The 18293-nt window shown below is 44.7% G+C and overlaps 1 protein-coding gene across 1 annotated transcript in view; it reads right to left on the reverse strand.

Annotated features, from left to right (window-relative positions):
• TRIP4 (thyroid hormone receptor interactor 4) overlaps positions 1 to 18293 on the reverse strand; it is a 44091-nt gene that overhangs the window by 17465 nt on the left and 8333 nt on the right. The window contains exons 5-11 of the mRNA XM_081888568.1: positions 17735 to 17813; positions 16810 to 16939; positions 14298 to 14513; positions 13206 to 13329; positions 11456 to 11637; positions 5994 to 6118; positions 5075 to 5166 (exon numbers count right to left, since the gene is read on the reverse strand). Of these exons, the coding sequence (XP_081744694.1) occupies positions 5075 to 5166; positions 5994 to 6118; positions 11456 to 11637; positions 13206 to 13329; positions 14298 to 14513; positions 16810 to 16939; positions 17735 to 17813 (948 nt within the window). The remainder of the gene's footprint in view (positions 1 to 5074; positions 5167 to 5993; positions 6119 to 11455; positions 11638 to 13205; positions 13330 to 14297; positions 14514 to 16809; positions 16940 to 17734; positions 17814 to 18293) is intronic.

Below are 18293 nucleotides of genomic sequence, written 5' to 3' on the forward strand. Positions count from 1 at the left end.
TGGCAGGAGACCAGGAGCTTGGCTAGCAGTCCTCCTGTTCCTGACTAAATAAACTGCAAAGTATTGGGTGTCCCTCTGGTGGCAAGAAGAGAGCAAAGAGGCAGAAAGCACATCATTAAGAGCAACAGAGCTTCCTCTATGCTTTGGCACACAGGTAAGATCAAGGTTTGCTTTATATCAGGAGTGGAGAGTCTTCTGCCGTCTTAGGACATTACCCAGTGGAAAGCTATTGGGGACACATTCCAGGAATGGGCCAGAGCCATACACCATCTCATACCCTTAACCATATAGGTATTATAGGGACAGAACGACTCAAACTGTATAGAAATCTATTCATGTACAGCGGCAAGAGTGTTGCTTGCCCAAAAATGGAAAGAAGAAGTCCCGATGAAAGAAGAATGGATACAAAAACTGATGGAATATGCAGAAATGGCATACAAAAAAAGAAAAAAAGAAATCAAGATAGCAAACTTTTTATAAAAGAATGGAAATGATTTATGGAATATTTACAAACATATTGTAAACAGATAAGAACATTGGCAGGATTATTGTAATAACCTGCAGTTTCATAAGAGTATATATTTAAAGCAGACAAATAAATGAGTAAATTAAATTAATTTGGATATGCAGAGAATATTTAAAATAAATTTAAGGAACTGCAGAAAAAGGGGGAAGGAAGTCAAGTCTTGAAATGTTAAAACTGAAAATCATAAATATTTTTTTAATAAAAAAAACCATATAGGCATTTCCCATGGAAGCAGAAACATATATTTAATTCTTAAACCTTCCATTCCTCCATAGACTTTATTTTACAAAGTGTGTTTAATAAATAAAAACAACAACAAATCATCCCCAACACCCTTTATTTGCCCTGACCATATAAAAGTCAAAAGCAACTTAGTATTTTCCACAGAAAAATTCTAAGAATGGCAGTGTGCACACTTTGCCATATATCAAAGCCCTTTTCCCCTCTCAGCTGCTGCCCACAGAACAGCTAATTGGCACAAGAGCACCCAGAAGGACAAGGTGAAATCCAGCTGTAAGCTGCACCCAGCTAATGGCCTGGGCTAGGGTCCCCACCCATGCTTTCTATATACACCTGTAATAGGTAGGTCTGTCAGTGGTTGAAGAGCTGGCTGCCTAGAAGAAGATAACCTGAAAGTCAGATAACCTGGCTTGAAGAATGCAAGATTTCAGAAAGTTTTGCTCCATCAGAAGGAATCCAACATGTGTTATCAGCCAACCATTTGTGTCACATTTCTTTAGCATATTTACATTCCTTCAATCAGGAAACTCAATCATGGCGTCCCATCCAGGCAATGACCAGACCCAGATCTTCTTAACTTCAGTAAAGCGGTTGCGTCACATGCCCACAGGTGAGGTCCAGGAACATAACAAGGTTTCCCCACTGTGACAAAGCCTTGCGTGGCTCTACACCACTGCTCAGCCACTCCCCACCTCAGAAGGAGGATGGGGAATCCCCAACATAGAAGCATATTACATTGCCAACCAATGTAATATGCTTCTATTACATATAATAGCCATATAATCCCATATATACTAGAAGATGAGACAAAACAATGGGTACACCTAGAGAGGGACACAATTGAAAATACCTGCACCACAACATACCCACTCCTCCCAAACAAACTAAAGAAAATTCCCACAACACTTAACAGGTACACACAGACCATGCTCAAAGCATGGAAAATAGGCAAACTATCCCCAACCCCATCCCCACTAATCCCCCTGGCCTACCACCCATTATTCCACCATGCAGCACAAAACCTCCAGATAAAAACCTGGCGAACCAAAGGCTTATATCGCCTAATAGACTTTTATAAAAATAACAAACCCTTGTCAACACAAGAAATACAAGACAAACTAGAAGACACCCAAATGCCCTGGTTAACACAACACCAACTACATGCCCTCTTAAACAACCCAACAGTAAAATCAGCAGCAACTAGGCCCCTGACAACCTTCAAAAACCTCCTCCTAACAACAAAGGGAAATGGCAAAGGGACGGTATCCGCAATATACAAAATACTACTCCAAAATCCCGCAAATCCCCTAGACGCAATCAAAAAACAATGGGGGGAAAAAATTAGGCTATGAGATTAACCCCACTCAATGAACCAGAATGTGGTATAAACTCCCCTTTAAATCCATATCAACGAAAAGAAAAGAACTCACACTGAAACTCACCTACAGGTGGTACCTAACACCAAGAAAACTAGCGCTAATACACCCAGGAACCTCACCAAAATGCTGGAGAGGGTGCACCTCCACAGGCACATACCTCCACATGTGGTGGGAGTGTCCCAAAATCCAACTATTCTGGACAACAGCCATACATGAAATATGTAAAATAACTAAGCAAGTATTAGACTTCACCCCAGAATTGGCCCTACTAAACATCTTCTGAGACAAGAATGCCCATTTACACCACAAAGAACTCACAACCCACCTACTTTCAGCAGCCAGAAACACCATAACCAGACACTGGAGAGACCTGTCAGGAGTAAGCATGGACCAATGGTACCAAATAGTATGGGAAACAGCCCTACTAGAAAAATTAACTAATAAACTGAAACTGACACGGGGACAAACAGAAGAAGATGCCATTACCCTGGCCTGGCCTGGCTCCCCTTTATCACATACACAGCCCAACAGGACAATGACAATAATCCACCAACAGCATACAAATCAATATGGCTAACCTGACCCAAAACACCCACCCACCTCACTCACACATGAAAACAAAGACCACCACAGCCAACCACAAATGAACAGCCACACCCTAGACCAACCCCAACCTCTCTCACCACCAAAGGAACACAAGTGAACAACACAAGCAACGCTGACACCAAACCCTACATACATTAAGCATAATAGAAACACCGCTACCCGACCCCACCCCCATCCATCTCCCCACCCTCCACCCCCCCTTTCTTTTTTCTTCTTTTTTCTTCTCCCCCTAATGCCTCAACAAATGAAACGGATTTGTAAAAATGTTACATGGGGGGAAAAATACGAGGCATTACACTTACACTGTAAAACAAGAAAACCCTTAATAAAATATTTTTAAAAATAAAAATAAAAAAATAAAAAAATTAAGACAGTGCTCCTTTCTGCAGAGCTCAACCCAATGCAGCCATATCCCATATCATGGAAGCAGTGATGGAGAGTGCAAGACTCTCCGACTCTAGAGTACTTCTCCAGGTGAATCATCACAGTCAGCTTGATCTTCTTGCCGGCAGGAAGGTACAGGTACCGCTGTACCTTTGAGCCAGCCTCCCATAACCTGGTGCCCTCTGGGTGTTTTGAACTACAACTCCCATCATGAAACAACAATATTCTCCTCGAAGAACTGCACTTCCCAGATTTCCCTGGGAAGAGAAATCAATTGTTAAAGCACTCTGGGAACTGTAGCTCTAGAAGGGAAAAAAGGTGTCTCCTAACAACTCTCAGAACCCTTAAGAAACCAAGAGTTCCCAAGATACTCTGGGAAAAGCCACGCCTGTTTAAAGTGGCATCAGTGCTTTAAATGTACACTGCAGGAGGGGCCTAAGTTTAGGTACAATTATTTTTGTTAAATTGATATACCACCCTTCATCCAAAGATCACAGGGCGGTTTACAACATAAAAACACGAAATACATAACATCATAACAAAAGAAAACCAGATATCCCATTACTAGATACATACAACCTATTAAATACAGGCCAGGAATGTGATAGTAAGAGGGATCCTTTGAAGCTCAGATACGAAGGCCACTTACTAAGCCTCCCTTGGAGAAAACTGTGAATGAAACACCAGGGTGTGGGTGGGTTCACAAACAGAAGATTTTGCCTCTATGCAGAACATTACCAAACATGGGTAAACAAACAGGCGGCTGCTTTTGTCTGGTAGAGAAAGATCTCCCTCCCTGCCAACCGACTGCTATGAATCTACTAGGTGTGCTGGCCTAGCTGCAGCTGCCTCTGTAAATCAATAACCCACAAACTGGTTGCCAGGAGCCCTATTCAAAAAGGGATTTCCCTGACTCAGGAATGATTTGGTTAAACAAATACAGGTCACAACCGACATGGCTCTGAAAGAGAAGAGTGACGCTCAAAGCCACACACAAGGTTGAGAAGTGCACCCCCACACACACAGTCAGACACTCCCCCCCCCCCCCGCCTCTGCTTCCACCATAAGCTCGAGAACAGATCTATCCGAGAGGTATCATCTGCAACAAACCTGTGGCCTGTGTGCAGAAGACTTGCTTTAAATTTTAATTCATACTCTTTGTTTTATGGTGATTTCTCTTATGTTTCTGGAAAAGCAAGCTGCTGGTGCCTGCCCAACTCTACCAGAGGAACAGGTTGTTGCCTTAGAGCAGGGGTCAGCAACCTTTTTCAGCCAATGGGCCAGTCTACCGTCTCTCAGACCATGTGGGGGGCCAGACTATATTTTGAAAAAAATAATGAACGAATTCCTATGCCCCACAAATAACCCAGAGATGCATTTTAAATAAAAGCACACATAATCCAGAGGTGCATTTTAAATAAAAGGACACATTCTGCTCATGTAAAAACACGCTGATTCCCGGACCATCCGCTGACCAGATTAAGAAGGCAATTGGGCCACATTCGGCTCCTAGGCCTTAAGTTGCCTGCCCCTGCTGTAGAGAGAAGACCACAGAACACAAGCGCTGCATGCAGAACGTCCCAAGTCTCAATTCCCTGGACTAAAAGGACCAAGCAGCAAATGATGGAAAAGACTGCAGCCTGAAATATTGGACAGTGAAAACCTAAGACACAACACTGGGCAGGCTACATGGATAAATAGTCCTGACTTAGGATAAGGCATGCTCCTATGCTTGAAGCAGCAGGACTTGAAAGGGACACTCACAGCCCCTTTGGAAACCTCCAGTCTGGAAAATCATAGCAGTAGCATAATTTTGCCACCCTACTGGGGGGAGGAAGGAGAAAGGAGGACCTTCATTTTTGCCAAAGGCAGCCAAATAATGTGCTCCAGCTTCAACACTCACAAAACCGAGCAGGTTTTTTTTTTGGTGCTCACTCACCTGCTCCTTAAATTGCTCTTGCGACAAGCAGTCCATCAAGTCCACACAGCCAAGGAGGCAGCCAGAGGGATAATCTTTGGGAAATTCCAAATCTATGGCAAGCCGGAGAGAAAATTGTTAGGCAAGCTCAGACATGTGATGCAGCGCCCTGCCATTCTCCACATGGTCTTGATTAGCCTTCGAGTGCCTTGCGTGAGCTCTCTCCACACTGTTTTATACAGCTAATTTCATGGTTTGGACAAAAGTACGTTTGCTTAGGGAAGCTTTTCTGATCCCGGGAAAAGCATTTCTCCACGAGGACCTTGGTCTCCCAAGGCCTTCTAATCTGCTCCATTAACATGCTTCCAGCCAGTGCAAAGATCAGCCCCAGGCCTTGCTGAGGTATTATCTAAGGTCAAATGTTACATTCGGTCCAGGTTCACTGGCAAGAAGAACTCTAACTCTCTAATTGGTTAGAACACATTGCATGCAATTCAAATGCTGTATTCAGACTGAAGAATTTGAGTTCTTGCAGTATTTAAAATGAGAATGGGAAAAGGAAAATGTGAGGCAAAGGAGAAAAGGGCCAGTAGCAGCAGAATAAAGCTGTGGCAGACTTCTTCAACTTTGGGTCCCCAGACGTTGTTGAAATTTATCTCTCATTATCCACAGCTGGTATAGCAAATGGCCCTGTTTTGATACCTTAATTGTGTTTTCACACTGTAAGCCCCTTCGGAGACAGGGACCTGTCCTCTCATTCTTTTCATCTATGTACACATATATGCACTATATAATCAGAACATGTATAGCAGTGGTCACTGTGAAGCCCACAAACTAATTTTCATTTAGCCAGCTGGCCTCCAAGGAAAAACACCCTGACTCAGGTAAAAGGGCAGGCAATCCAAAGGTCTTAAGAGGTGGGAGGAGGGGGAAGGCTCACCTTTCCCAAGCAGTATTTTGTAGGTAGCCTCCTGCTCACAGATTTCCTGAGGGGATGGCCTTTTGGCTGTAGCTGCTATCCACAATCGACCCCGGTGTGATGTGTACCAAGTCCTGCCTTCTACCCTGGAGAGGGAGGAATAGAAACAGATTCAATTTCCAATCTTCCTCGGCACCCACATGATTCAGGGAACACTGAATTGCCATTCTAGTATACAAGCTGTGTATTCTGGGGGAGGCAAGCACCCTTGGCACAGACAGTCCTTTCAAAAGGAAGGCGCTAGTGACAGAATTAAAGTTGCAAGCTGAAAATCCGTGAAAGGGCCTCAGGCATTAACAGACCGGCTTAAGGAATCATGATCTTCAAAGCACCAAAGTTTATACATTTCCCCATTTATCCATAAACTGCTGACACGTTTCCCCCCAGCTACAATACAATGCCAGAAGCAAACTTTTTACTTTTATTTCAAAGCTGACGTTCTCTGAACTCATCCTGGAGTCTCGCCATACTGACGGCAACGACATATGAGCAAAAGAAGAGCCAGCTGGGTCAGGCCATTAGCCCTTTCAAGTCCAGCATCCTGTTCTTACAGTGGCCACCCAAATTCCTGCGGGAAACCCGCATGCAAAATTTGAGCACAAGATCACTCTCCTTTCTAGAGTGGCTTAACAATCATTCTCTTGAATGACTGAGTGAGTGGTGGCTGAACAACTCCAGGCACGCCTGGAAGAAGCGGACCATTTGGATCCCTTCCAGTCGGGATTCAGGCCTCATCATGGGACTGAAACTGCCTTGGTCACACTGGTCGATGATCTCCGGCGGGCTAGGGACAAAGGAGAGAGCTGTTTCCTAGTTCTGCTGGATCTCTCAGCGGCTTTTGACACCATCAACCATATCCTTCTGGACCGTCTAGAGGGGCTGGGAGCTGGGGGCACTGTCCTACAGTGGTTCCGCTCCTTCCTCCTGGGCCGTGTTCAGAAAGTGGTGGTGGGGGATGAGTGTTCAGACCCCTGGGCTCTCACTTGTGGGGTGCCTCAGGGTTCCGTCCTCTCCCCCATGCTTTTCAACATCTACATGCAGCTGCTGGGAGAGATCATCAGAGGGTTTGGGCTGGGTGTTCATCAGTATGCGGATGATACCCAGCTCTACCTCTCTTTTAAATCAGAACCGGTGGAGGACTTCCGGGTCGGCGCCATCGCCGAATGGCGGGCTCCCTCCGAGCTCCGGAGGGAGCCTGCTCGGCAGGGGCTGGGTCCTACCGCACCGGCGATGCGGGGACCCTTAAAAACCACGGCCACGGAGGCCGTGGACATGGAGACTCGGCTGGCACCGTCAGCGCCCTCTCGATTCGTGAAGGAGCCTTTTTAAAGGCTACGGATCGGGTGCCGGGGAGGAGCGTGGTGCTTTGAGTCCTCTGCTATCCCTGCCGAGCGCAGCCGCATGCCATCCGGCGGAGAGCGCTGACTTCTTCTATTGAAAATTTGGACCCAAAAGAAGAACCCGTGAGTAATTGGAATATGGACTAAAAAGAGGGATAAATTTTTAGAATTTGGAGCGAACGGGGGAGGTGGAAAAAAGGAAGTCAGCCCCCCCCCAAATTGTAGAAGAGCCAAAACAAAGGACTGGATAACTAAGATCGAGAGGTACCTTATCTTGCCGAACTAGCAACTTCGCGAGGGAAATTTATAAGATTGAGCTGGAGGAGAAAAGTGGAATTCGGATTAAAAAGCAACCCCCCCGGAATCCCTGGAGCGATTCGTGAAAATGCCTGGAGAAGAATAACGGAGGTTTTGACAGCTGTCAAAGAGCTGTCAAAACGGAAGAATGAAATTGAGACTTTGTTATGAGGACTTTGCCGGTTACATTTGTTATAAATTGGAGATAAATTGTTTCAAATAAGGATTTATAAGTTATTTGGACTGGCGGATGTGATCTGGAAGGGAACTTTGTTATTGTAATCCACCTAGAGGAGCTGAGGGACATTGCATGTGTTTTCGACGGGAAACTTGAACAGTTGGATAGAACTTTTAATCTCCTGGGAAACTGCAGAAATGGAACATTATTTTGTCTACAGAGGCCTACACTTTACTGGAAACAATGGATTAATCTGTTGAAAAATGAAAGGAACATGATGTAATGTTTTGCTCCTGAATAACAAGCCTCTGTAGAGACACTAGAAGCCTTTGGAAAAAGAACATTTCTGTGAGGGAACAGGGAAGTAAAAAGGAGGAGAGTGATTGACAAGAACAAGGAAACAACAAGAACTGGACAGAACTGGAGTGGGAACATTTGGGATATCCAGATTTGACAAGCTTATGGATATAAAATTGGAGTTTATACTCCTGGATATAAAAAAATCTGGATAGAAGAAATGGGCCCCCTTTGATAGACTCCTTCTATGATTGGACATCTGTAATTTAAAAAAAAAGACCGGTAAAGAACCAGAGGGATGTGGGTTTAGTGAAATGTGGGTTCATCAGGAAGACATTAGAAGTGGAAGGATAGGAGGAACGCAACAGGGAAAGAGGGGAGGGAAATTTGGAATCCAAAGGTTGTAAAATTATTGTTTGTTTTTATTCTATTTTTATCTGTACTATATTTGAAAGGGGGGAACTCGTGGAAGGGAATAGGTCGACCTTAGGGGATGGAAATTTGGATAAATTGAGTTATTGATGATGAGTGTATTTTGGGAATATGAATTTGTTGAATATTATTGCTTTTCTGGAAGATTTGGAACACAAGAGGGGGTGGGGAGGGGAAGTCCTGGATATTGGAAAAAGTTTATGAATTGGATTTTATTTGTTTTAATTTGGAAAACCTTAATAAAAATTATTTAAAAAAAAAAAAATCAGAACCGGTGAAGGTCCTGTGTGAGTGTCTGGAGGTGGTTGGAGGATGGATGGTGGCTAACAGATTGAGGTTGAATCCTGACAAGACAGAAGTACTGTTCTTGGGGGACAGGAGGTGGGCGGGTGTGGAGGACTCTCTGGTCCTGAATGGGGTAACTGTGCCCCTGAAGGACCAGGTGCGCAGCCTGGGAGTCATTCTGGACTCACAGCTGTCCATGGAGGCACAGGTCAATTCTGTGTCCAGGGCAGCTGTTTACCAGCTCCATCTGGTATGCAGGCTGAGACCCTACCTGCCTGCAGACTGTCTCGCCAGAGTGGTGCATGCTCTGGTTATTTCTTGCTTGGACTACTGCAATGCGCTCTATGTGGGGCTACCTTTGAAGGTGACCCAGAAACTACAACTAATCCAGAATGCAGCAGCTAGACTGGTGACTGGGAGCGGCCACCGAGACCATATAACACCGGTCTTGAAAGACCTACACTGGCTCCCAGTACGTTTCCGAGCACAATTCAAAGTGTTGGTGCTGACCTTTAAAGCCCTAAACAGCCTTGGTCCAGTATACCTGAAGGAGCGTCTCCACCTCCATCGTTCTGCCCGGACACTGAGGTCCAGCGCTGAGGGCCTTCTGGCGGTTCCCTCACTACGAGAAACCAAGTTACAGGGAACCAGGCAGAGAGCCTTTTCGGTAGTGGCACCCACCCTGTGGAATGTCCTCCCATCAGATGTCAAAGAGAAAAATAACTACTAAACTTTTAGAAGATATCTAAAGGCAGCCCTGTTTAGGGAAGCTTTTAATGTTTTATAGGTTATTGTATTTTAGTCTTTTATTGGAAGCCGCCCAGAGTGGCTGGGGAAACCCAGCCAGATGGGCGGGGTATAAATAATAAATTATTATTATTATTATTACTCCCAAGTAAGTGTGGGAATTAGACCTCTGAGAGGGAAATAGGGGCTTCCTAATAATTCTCAGCATGCTTAAACTACAGTTCCTAGGATTCTTGTGAGGGGAACCATGACTGTTTAAAGTGATATGATGCTGCTTTAAAAGTATGGTGGGGATGGGGCCTGAGAGAGTGAGTTGAGCAACAGTCAGTTTGCAAAAGAGGTGCTGAAGCCCAAGACTGCTTGGAAGAGCCATGCAGTCTCCACAGTCTCAAAAGCACAGGAGTCAAATACAGCAAGGAAGCAGTGAGGTGGTCCCCATATTAATTGATCAAATTTCTATCACCCCTTTTCTTTGAGGAGCTCAAGATGCTATAGGTGGCATTGGCCCTTGTTACCCGCTCCACAACTGAATGAATGAATGAACTTTATTATGGTCACAGACCAGGATAAAAAAACAACAACATATAAATAGAAAAGCAGTTAGTTAGGTTTTTTTTAACTGATAAATGTTGGAGCAAATAAGGACGAAGAAAGAAGCTCCACAACTGTGTGAGGCAGCTTAGGCTACGAAACAGTGACTTGCCCAATGACACTTAGCTTGTTCCACAGCCAAGCAGCAACCTGATCACATCAGAAGTGGTTTAATTAATTAATAATAATAATAATAATAATAATAATAATATTTTCCCAGCCACTCTGGGCGGCTTACAGCATATCAAAAAACATAAAACATCAAGCATTAGAAACCTCCCGATTGTCTCCAATGCTGCCTCATAATAAATTCAAGGTTAACACAAAACTCATTTTGCAACCATACCTGGACTTGAATACTCTGAATTGTATCTAATGTAACAGAAGTCCAATTGAAATTAGCAAATACAGGCAACGACCATTTTGTGCGGGGGTTCCATTCCCAGCTCCTGCGCATGTCAGCAGAGCATGCATAAGCCCTGCACCACACCCCCATTCTGCCCTCCTCCAGGTTCAAAAAGACCTGTGCATCAGTTGGAGCCACCTAAAATGGCCACAGCCTGTATGACTAAGTTATAGCCATTAACTTCAACAGATCTGCCCTGAGTGGGACTAGTGATAGATACAACCCTCAGTCTTCTGATCTACATTTAAGTGAATACAGCAGTTGTTCAAAAGGTTATCTCCTTTCCACCCAGAGGAATAGAGGAAAACACTGCCACCTAACACTTGAAATGGGAAGTGAAAATTTTAAGGCCAGAAGCCAGTAAGTATAGGTCAAAGTTAATCACTAGAAGCTGGTCCTTTTAAAAATATGTAACATTTAATTTTACTACACACTTTCTCCAAGAAGCAGACAGTTCCCAGCCCTTTTACCTTGACAGCACCCCTGTGAGACAGCCCAAGCAGGGCTTTGAACCTGTCCCCAGGTCTAAGTTCAGTCCTCTAGCCTGATGCATTAGATTCCTTTCTCCCCCTATTACATGAATAAGCCTTTACTGAAAATTAAGCCCCAAGGAATATTTCTGCAAGTGAAAGCTCTCCTTGTGTCTCTTATGTTGCAGCAAGGGCAAAAGTGCCCCATGTCCCTGTTATTTACACATTGCAGTTACTGTCACAGAAAATTAAGATGCTCTGGATAAGACAGGCCACTCCATTTAAGGGGAAATCATCCTCAACAGATAACTGCACAAGGGTTTCCCTTAAACAAGCTGCTCCCTGTCTCAAATGCTCCCAGTTTCAGGTCTTCTGCTTACCTTTTGATCCCTTTGACCAGCAGTGAGGCCCAAGGCTGATGCATGCTAAGGCACCAGCCATCATCCGAAATCTCTTGTATCTCTCGGTCCTGAATTCGTAAGCGACTTCTTTCCAAACATGCCTCGCTTCCAGCCTCTGCAGAAGGGATATTTTTCCTGTGCAAACCAGTCTGCTCCACCCACTTAAAACAAAAACAACACACAAATAGGTTAACATTTCTCTATTTAAACTGGAAAACAGGGAGGTGTAAAAGTGTGTCTTGGGTGTTTTGTAGCTTGTAGGTTCTGTCAGGATCATCCTACTCGCGTGTAAGACCCTGGCAGAGACACATACCCGACTGGCATGTTCTCTCCCTCCTAGTCGGTCATTTGGGAGCTTCAAAAGCTTCCTCTAGCCTGAACATCACAGCGACTGATACCAAGAGGCATCAGCACACTTAAGGATCATGCACAGTATTAGCAGTTTGCGGAACAGACTCAGCAGCACAGCATTTTGACTAAACTACTTTATTTACATATAATACACTTGGAGCATTCTGATTCAGCTCCTTCCTCTTTCTCATCAGACAGCAAAGAGAAAGGACAAAGGACAATAGTCCTACATCATGGAACACAGTAGTATAAACATCCTGTCTCTGTCCCACTCTGTCCCACTTCCCACTCTGTGGAATGAAAACATACACCGTCATGGGATTAAAACCAATCCCATGACTGCAAGCACGGAGCAAGAATCCTATCAGGTTCCAGGTGACAGCATTGCTTGTGACTCTTATACTGAGCCCAGACTCAAACCTCAACAAGTAATCCTCCAATGAGGACCCTGAAGATCTGGGGAAGCATACACAATCCCATGCAACTACAGTGGTACCTCGGGTTATAGACACTTCAGGTTACGTGTTTTCAGGTTGAGGACTGTGGGAAACCTGGAAGTACTGGAAAGGGTTACTTCTGGGTTTTGCCACTTGCGCATGCACAGAAGCACCAAATTGTGCTTTGCGTATGCACAGAAGAACCAAATCGCGTCATGCACAGACACGGCATTGCAGGTTACGAACGCTTTGGGTTGCCGACGTGCCTCCGTCACGGATTACATCCACAACCCGAGGTTCCACTGTGCCAGAAGATCCTGCTGCCCAGGAATAGCAATTTAATAATTGCCCCAGTCACTGGGTGGATTCCAACATATACAAAAATATAAGAAAACCTCACTAGGCCTCCAACAGGAGATACCGTGGACAGACCCCATGGCTGGTTCTCTGCCTCACTAGTGGCAAACGAGCCCTTGTTCAAGCAACACTATTTAGAGAATAAATGGCCAAACTGTGCATTGCTGGACTCTGCTGTCGTATAAGTTATAGAAATTTAAAAAAATTAAAAGTTGAGATGTGTGTGAGAAAGGTTGAATGAGTGAAAGTCGGAATGTGAAAGTTGTGAGAAAAGGACAGAGTGACAGTTGTGCATGAGCTCATGCTATAGCTGTTAAGGACAAAGGAAGGAGGCAAAGATAAGAAAGTTGCTATGCCTTGTGATTAGAAGCTAGTGAAAGGATTACTGCCATATATGGACATAACTGCCCCTTGGCTTGTAAATGTATGAATACTTGTGCTTTTTTCATATTTGGTGTACCACCCTTTCAACTACTTGCTGGCTGAAGCTGTGTTGTACTAGCTTTGCAACACCAGTTGCATCTGGAAGATCATAGGTTCCCCACCTGAGATCTAGAATTTTGTTAAGGAGGAAGAGTACTGACCACAGGAGCTGGCTGGAGAAGGTTTGGGTTCACCAAGACTCCGGATTCTTCATATTTTCCTTCAGGGTTCTGCTTTGGCTTGGTCAAGGTTCCCCTACTGATAGCTTCAATTGTTTCATCCAATCTGCAAGGAGAGCCAACCAGTTTTACGTTAAGTCTTTGCAACTACCCTGCACCTGTCCAACTGAAAATGCCTTTCCAGGCTCCCTTCACCTTCTTTGCTAAATGAAACTTCTTTGCTTGGAGAAAGATAGAAACGCCACGCATAGGCTACACAACTGTAGCAGACCTCCACCATAGGAATTGCAATGTCAGTGGTGAGGTGATAGAAAGACCAATTCATGAAATGCACCAACTGCCATGAAAGGTTAATGGACCCTCTTACTGTAGGATTTCAACAATCAACAAGGGATGGCCAGCAACATGCAGCACTTGTGAGTTTTCCAGCAGCACGTGACTGGCTATTGTTAGAGATAGAAAGCTTGACTAGATGGACAGACCTTGGCCTAATTCAGCAAAGCAATTCTTCTTTTCACTCAAAGGAAAAGTTTAATGACCACTCAGTAAGCCAGTTTTTTTCTGGTGCAAGGGTCCTAGCAAACTAACCCTGATCTTAAATATTTTACGTGCGAGTCTATATTGTTAATAATGAAAAATGTTCCCAGGAGGTGCATTTAGGATCAAGATGAATGAGGCTAAGGTACTTCACCAAATCCTTACAGCACTGTGATTCAAGCCCTGATCTGTTTCACTTCAGGCTATTACATTCATCACTAGGAGCAGATGCAAAGAAGTACCATCCTGGGAGCCTTGCCTGTTCGATTCCACACACACTCTGTCCTTGTTTGTGCATGTGACTGTGATGTCACAAAACAGGAAGTGGAAGTGAGAATACCATCAACAGTAAGAGCAAACTATTTGATTACAAGTCCTATTCCTAAAGGGGAGAAGGATGAGACAAGGGGGGAAAGACCAGCCTCAAACATTACATCCATTTGACCAAAAAAGGAGCAGTTGCTTCTGTAGACATCAAACTTTCCTCTTTGTCAAAAGTGAATCCACCATCCTGACCTACTGTGCCATGATACTCACTTGCTGTGATAGTCTGCCATGCCACCCTGTTCCTCCAGGATCTGCCGTCCGGCAAAGTCGATTGTGATCTTTTTGGAGAGTCGAGAAGCATGCCTCAGCTCCCGTAGCTCCTTCTCTCTCTTTTCCAGTACTTCCCTCTCCTGTTTTGAGAGCCACTGATTGGAGTCGGTAGCAAAGTAGTCGGACTCGTCATCGATGACTTGAGTTCGGCGCGCACTAGCATGCAAACCAGAAGACGGTCACCCAGCAGCCCCGAGGGAAACACAGTGTCATTACAAAGGACTGATTTGTTCATTTAGCCCTGCACAGGTTGCTTCAGGAGTGGGCAACCTGTGGCTCCTCATGCTCATTTCATGCAGCTCTCAGCTTATTCTTATGCGAGGGAAGAAAGAAAGAAAGAAAGAAAGAAAGAAAGAAAGAAAGAAAGAAAGAAAGAAAGAAAGGCAGGCAGGCAGAAAGGCAGGCCGGCCTTGCAAACCTCTGGCTTTCATCTTGCTCAGTGCCTACATGTAGTTTGCAACAGGGATTGCAGCCCTCAAAAGACAAAAGGGGGGAATACCCCACCCCTCTCCAGGGGCTCGGGGAGAGGTCTTTCCCATCACCTGCTATCTGACCCCTTTTTTATCAGCAGATGTCAGGGAACATAGGAAGCTGCCTTATACAGAGTCAGACCAGTGGTCCATTTGGCTTGGTTCTGTCTACAGATATACTGACTGGCAGCAGCTCTTCAGGGTATCAGACGGGGTTGTCTCCTAGCCTTACTTGGAGATGCTGGGGACTGAACCTTCTAGGATCTTCTGTATGCAAAGCAAGTGATCTGTCACTAAGCTATTACTACCTAACAGCCCATGATAGCATCTGTAAGTAAAAAAATAATCTGTGGGTGCACACTGGATTCAAGAGAAATTGGATGGGAACTCTCTAAAGGGAGATCAGAATGTTTCGTAATAAATAAATAAATAATAATAATAAATAAAAATAATAAATAAAGCGATAAAAGATAAAACATTAAAGACTTCCCTAAACACACTAGCACACTACTTCTTGCCATGTAGCACAGAGATGATCTTTGATGTCAGATACTACAAGTCCTATATTCCTTTACTTATATTCTTACATTTATAGTCCACCTTTTTCCTGGCATACACGTGGTTCCCAGGCCACACACACTCACTAGACCAGGCATCCCTAACCTGCGGCCCTCCAGATGTTTTGGCCTACAGCTCCCATGATCCCTAGCTAACCGGACCAGTGGTCAGGGGATGCCTGCACTAGACCCAATCCTGTCACTGCTAAAATGGCCGCTGTTTCTTTAATGCGAATAAAGCTGGGTCAGCATGACTCAGTGGCTTGCAGCAGGTTGTATATATATAGTGAGAAATGTTAGTTTGGTGCTGAGGCTGGTGTTTGGGTTGGTTGGTTGATTGGTGCTGGTGTGTATAGTTGTTCAGTCGTGTTTTGCACAAAGACTTTTAAGAATAAAACTCTGCAAGGATATTCTCGTGGACTCTTTTTGTGCCGACAAGGAGACTGAAGAGACAAAGGGAGGTCAGAACCCTTTCCTTCTTCTTTTTTGCTTTTTTACAAACACTGACAAATCCTGCATAACGTCAGAAAGGCAGTGGCTCACATGCCTTTGGACCACACCCTGGGGCAGTAAGAGACAACGAATGGCCAGTTGCTCATAACAACTGGCCATGGTGGCAGAAGAGGCTATTTTAGGGTAACACAACTGCTGCAGCCACACTGGGTGCCATGCTGCAGGGGGTGCCACAACTATGCTGTAGAATGGAGTGTAAGGAGGACAATGATGGTAGAAGAGGCTATTTTAGGGTATCACAACTGCCGCAGCTGCACTGGGTGCCATGCTGCAGGGGGTGCCACAACTATGCTGTAGAACGGAGTGCAAGAGGGATGACGACAACTGAATTTTAGGGTCACACAGGGTGCCACTGAAATATGAGAGCCCAAAGTCTGGCAGCTGGGTTTAATAGGAGCTGCAATGCAGCAACATCTAGAGAGCTACAAGTTCCCCATCCCTAGTCTACAGCATGGGACAGAGGTGACCCAATGAACACTGCTTCACACATATGCTAGGGAGAGAAGCAAAGCAGGCACAGTTTTGATTCTCTCAGTCTGAGGATCTGAAATTGTCAAATTCACCCCCTTGCTGGTGTTATCCTGCTAAAAGGCAAATCCAGCTAGTCGAGATTCAGCAATTGGCACAGTGGGCATCTTCACATCAAAGCTTTTAAAGAAAACCTCAAGGTTTTTCTGTCAAAAGCAACCTGCTGAGTAAAAAATGAAACGTGTGTGCTTTATACAAGAGAAAGTGCAAGAACAGGGCCAAGGACGGAAACTGCAAATATTAATATTGGAAATCGGTCCTCAAATCTTTAGCAGAGAGAGTTCAGCTTGTGGTTCAGGCTGCTCATAAAGAAGGATTGGAAGGATCTTTCCTCTCAGGAAGTCTTTGGATCTAGACACACGTCTAACTCGCTCTGTCACGTACCTTGTTTTGTCATACTCCAACAGCTTGTCCTTGTGCTTCACAGCCACCTCCAGACCTGCCTTGAGTCGAGACTCCTGGCGGGGGAGTATGTCCTTGCCACTTATATCCACCTTTCCAGAACTCTCAGTGCCTGAAATCCACAAGAGTTCATTGCGACCTGCACTCCATGCATCAATTTACACATCCACCTGGCACAGATTGCACTGGAGGCACTTTGAGAATAATTTCTGCATAGGCTTGCCTGTACACCAGCACACAAAGAGGGGATGGGGAACCTTTTCATCTGTCAAGGGATGCATTCCCTTGGCACATGGGTGGGGTGAAGCTGGTGGGGGATGCAGACCAGAGCCAAAAGTGAGCAAAGCCATCCCCCTTTCTCCCACATTTGCCCCCTGCCTTGCCACCCACATAAAATTAGGCTGGTAACCATTTGCTACTTGCTGCCCACTTCTGATATAAGATGAGGAAGAGAATCCAAACCACTTCCTCTGCAGAGGAACAAATGCTCCATTTGGAGGGAGCAGTTTGAATCCGTGGCAAATAGAGCATTCATCTCCCCCTCAGCAGAGGAAGTGGTTTCAATCCAAATCAGACTTCTAAAGGTCTCTGATTGGCTCTGAAAGTGCATTTATAGTTGGGGACCAAGCAAGTCACTCGAATAAAAATGGTTGACAACAGCCACCAAAGACTGCTGCAAGTGCAACGTCCAACCCAGCCAGGGTTATCCAGAAGGAAGTGGCATTAAAACAACTTATGGACAGGACACTTTTAGCTACCCTTCTAAATAAAACTTAAAATGCTCTAACCTGTGTAAGAAAGGATTGCCTTCTTGCAAATCTTTAAAGTTAGCAAAATTCCCTGATCCTGCAAACAAGGTCTGTGTTCAAGTCTCCCCCCGCCCCCCCCCCCAAAATAAGCTACCAACCTGCCAGGAGCTTCTTCAACAGCTTCTGGCTCTTGTTGGAATCTCGTTGCAAGACATCCTGCTCTTCTTTTGTGCACACCTAAAAAAGAATGGAAAACTATGAGATCTGCTCTCTCCATGCAGGAACACATGGCCATGCAACTGCCTTCTACGGTTGGCTCATCAGCACCATCTGGTGACTTGTATGCCGCTTTCCTACAGAATTATGCCTAAGGTGGCTCACCTCATTTCAAATGAACAATAAGTATAACAATTAAAAAAACCACACACATTGGAAACTAGAAATAATCATAGTATCTGTTATAGGCATGTATGTGTGTGTGTGTGTGTGTGTGTGCGCGCGCGCGCGAGTGTGTATATCTATCTATCTATCTATCTATCTATCTATCATCTATCTATAATCTCAATTTATACAACCAATATATAAAATACAAGTAGCTAACCAAATTTAATAGCATAAACTGAACAGAAGACAGAATAATACTATCACAAAAATAGAATAGTAGCATCTAAAAGATCACCATGTTCCAGATGACGCACCTGCACCCAATAGTTTGGG

The sequence above is a fragment of the Podarcis melisellensis genome, assembly GCF_964234715.1.
Source record: "Podarcis melisellensis genome assembly, chromosome: 14".
NCBI lineage: Eukaryota > Metazoa > Chordata > Lepidosauria > Squamata > Lacertidae > Podarcis > Podarcis melisellensis.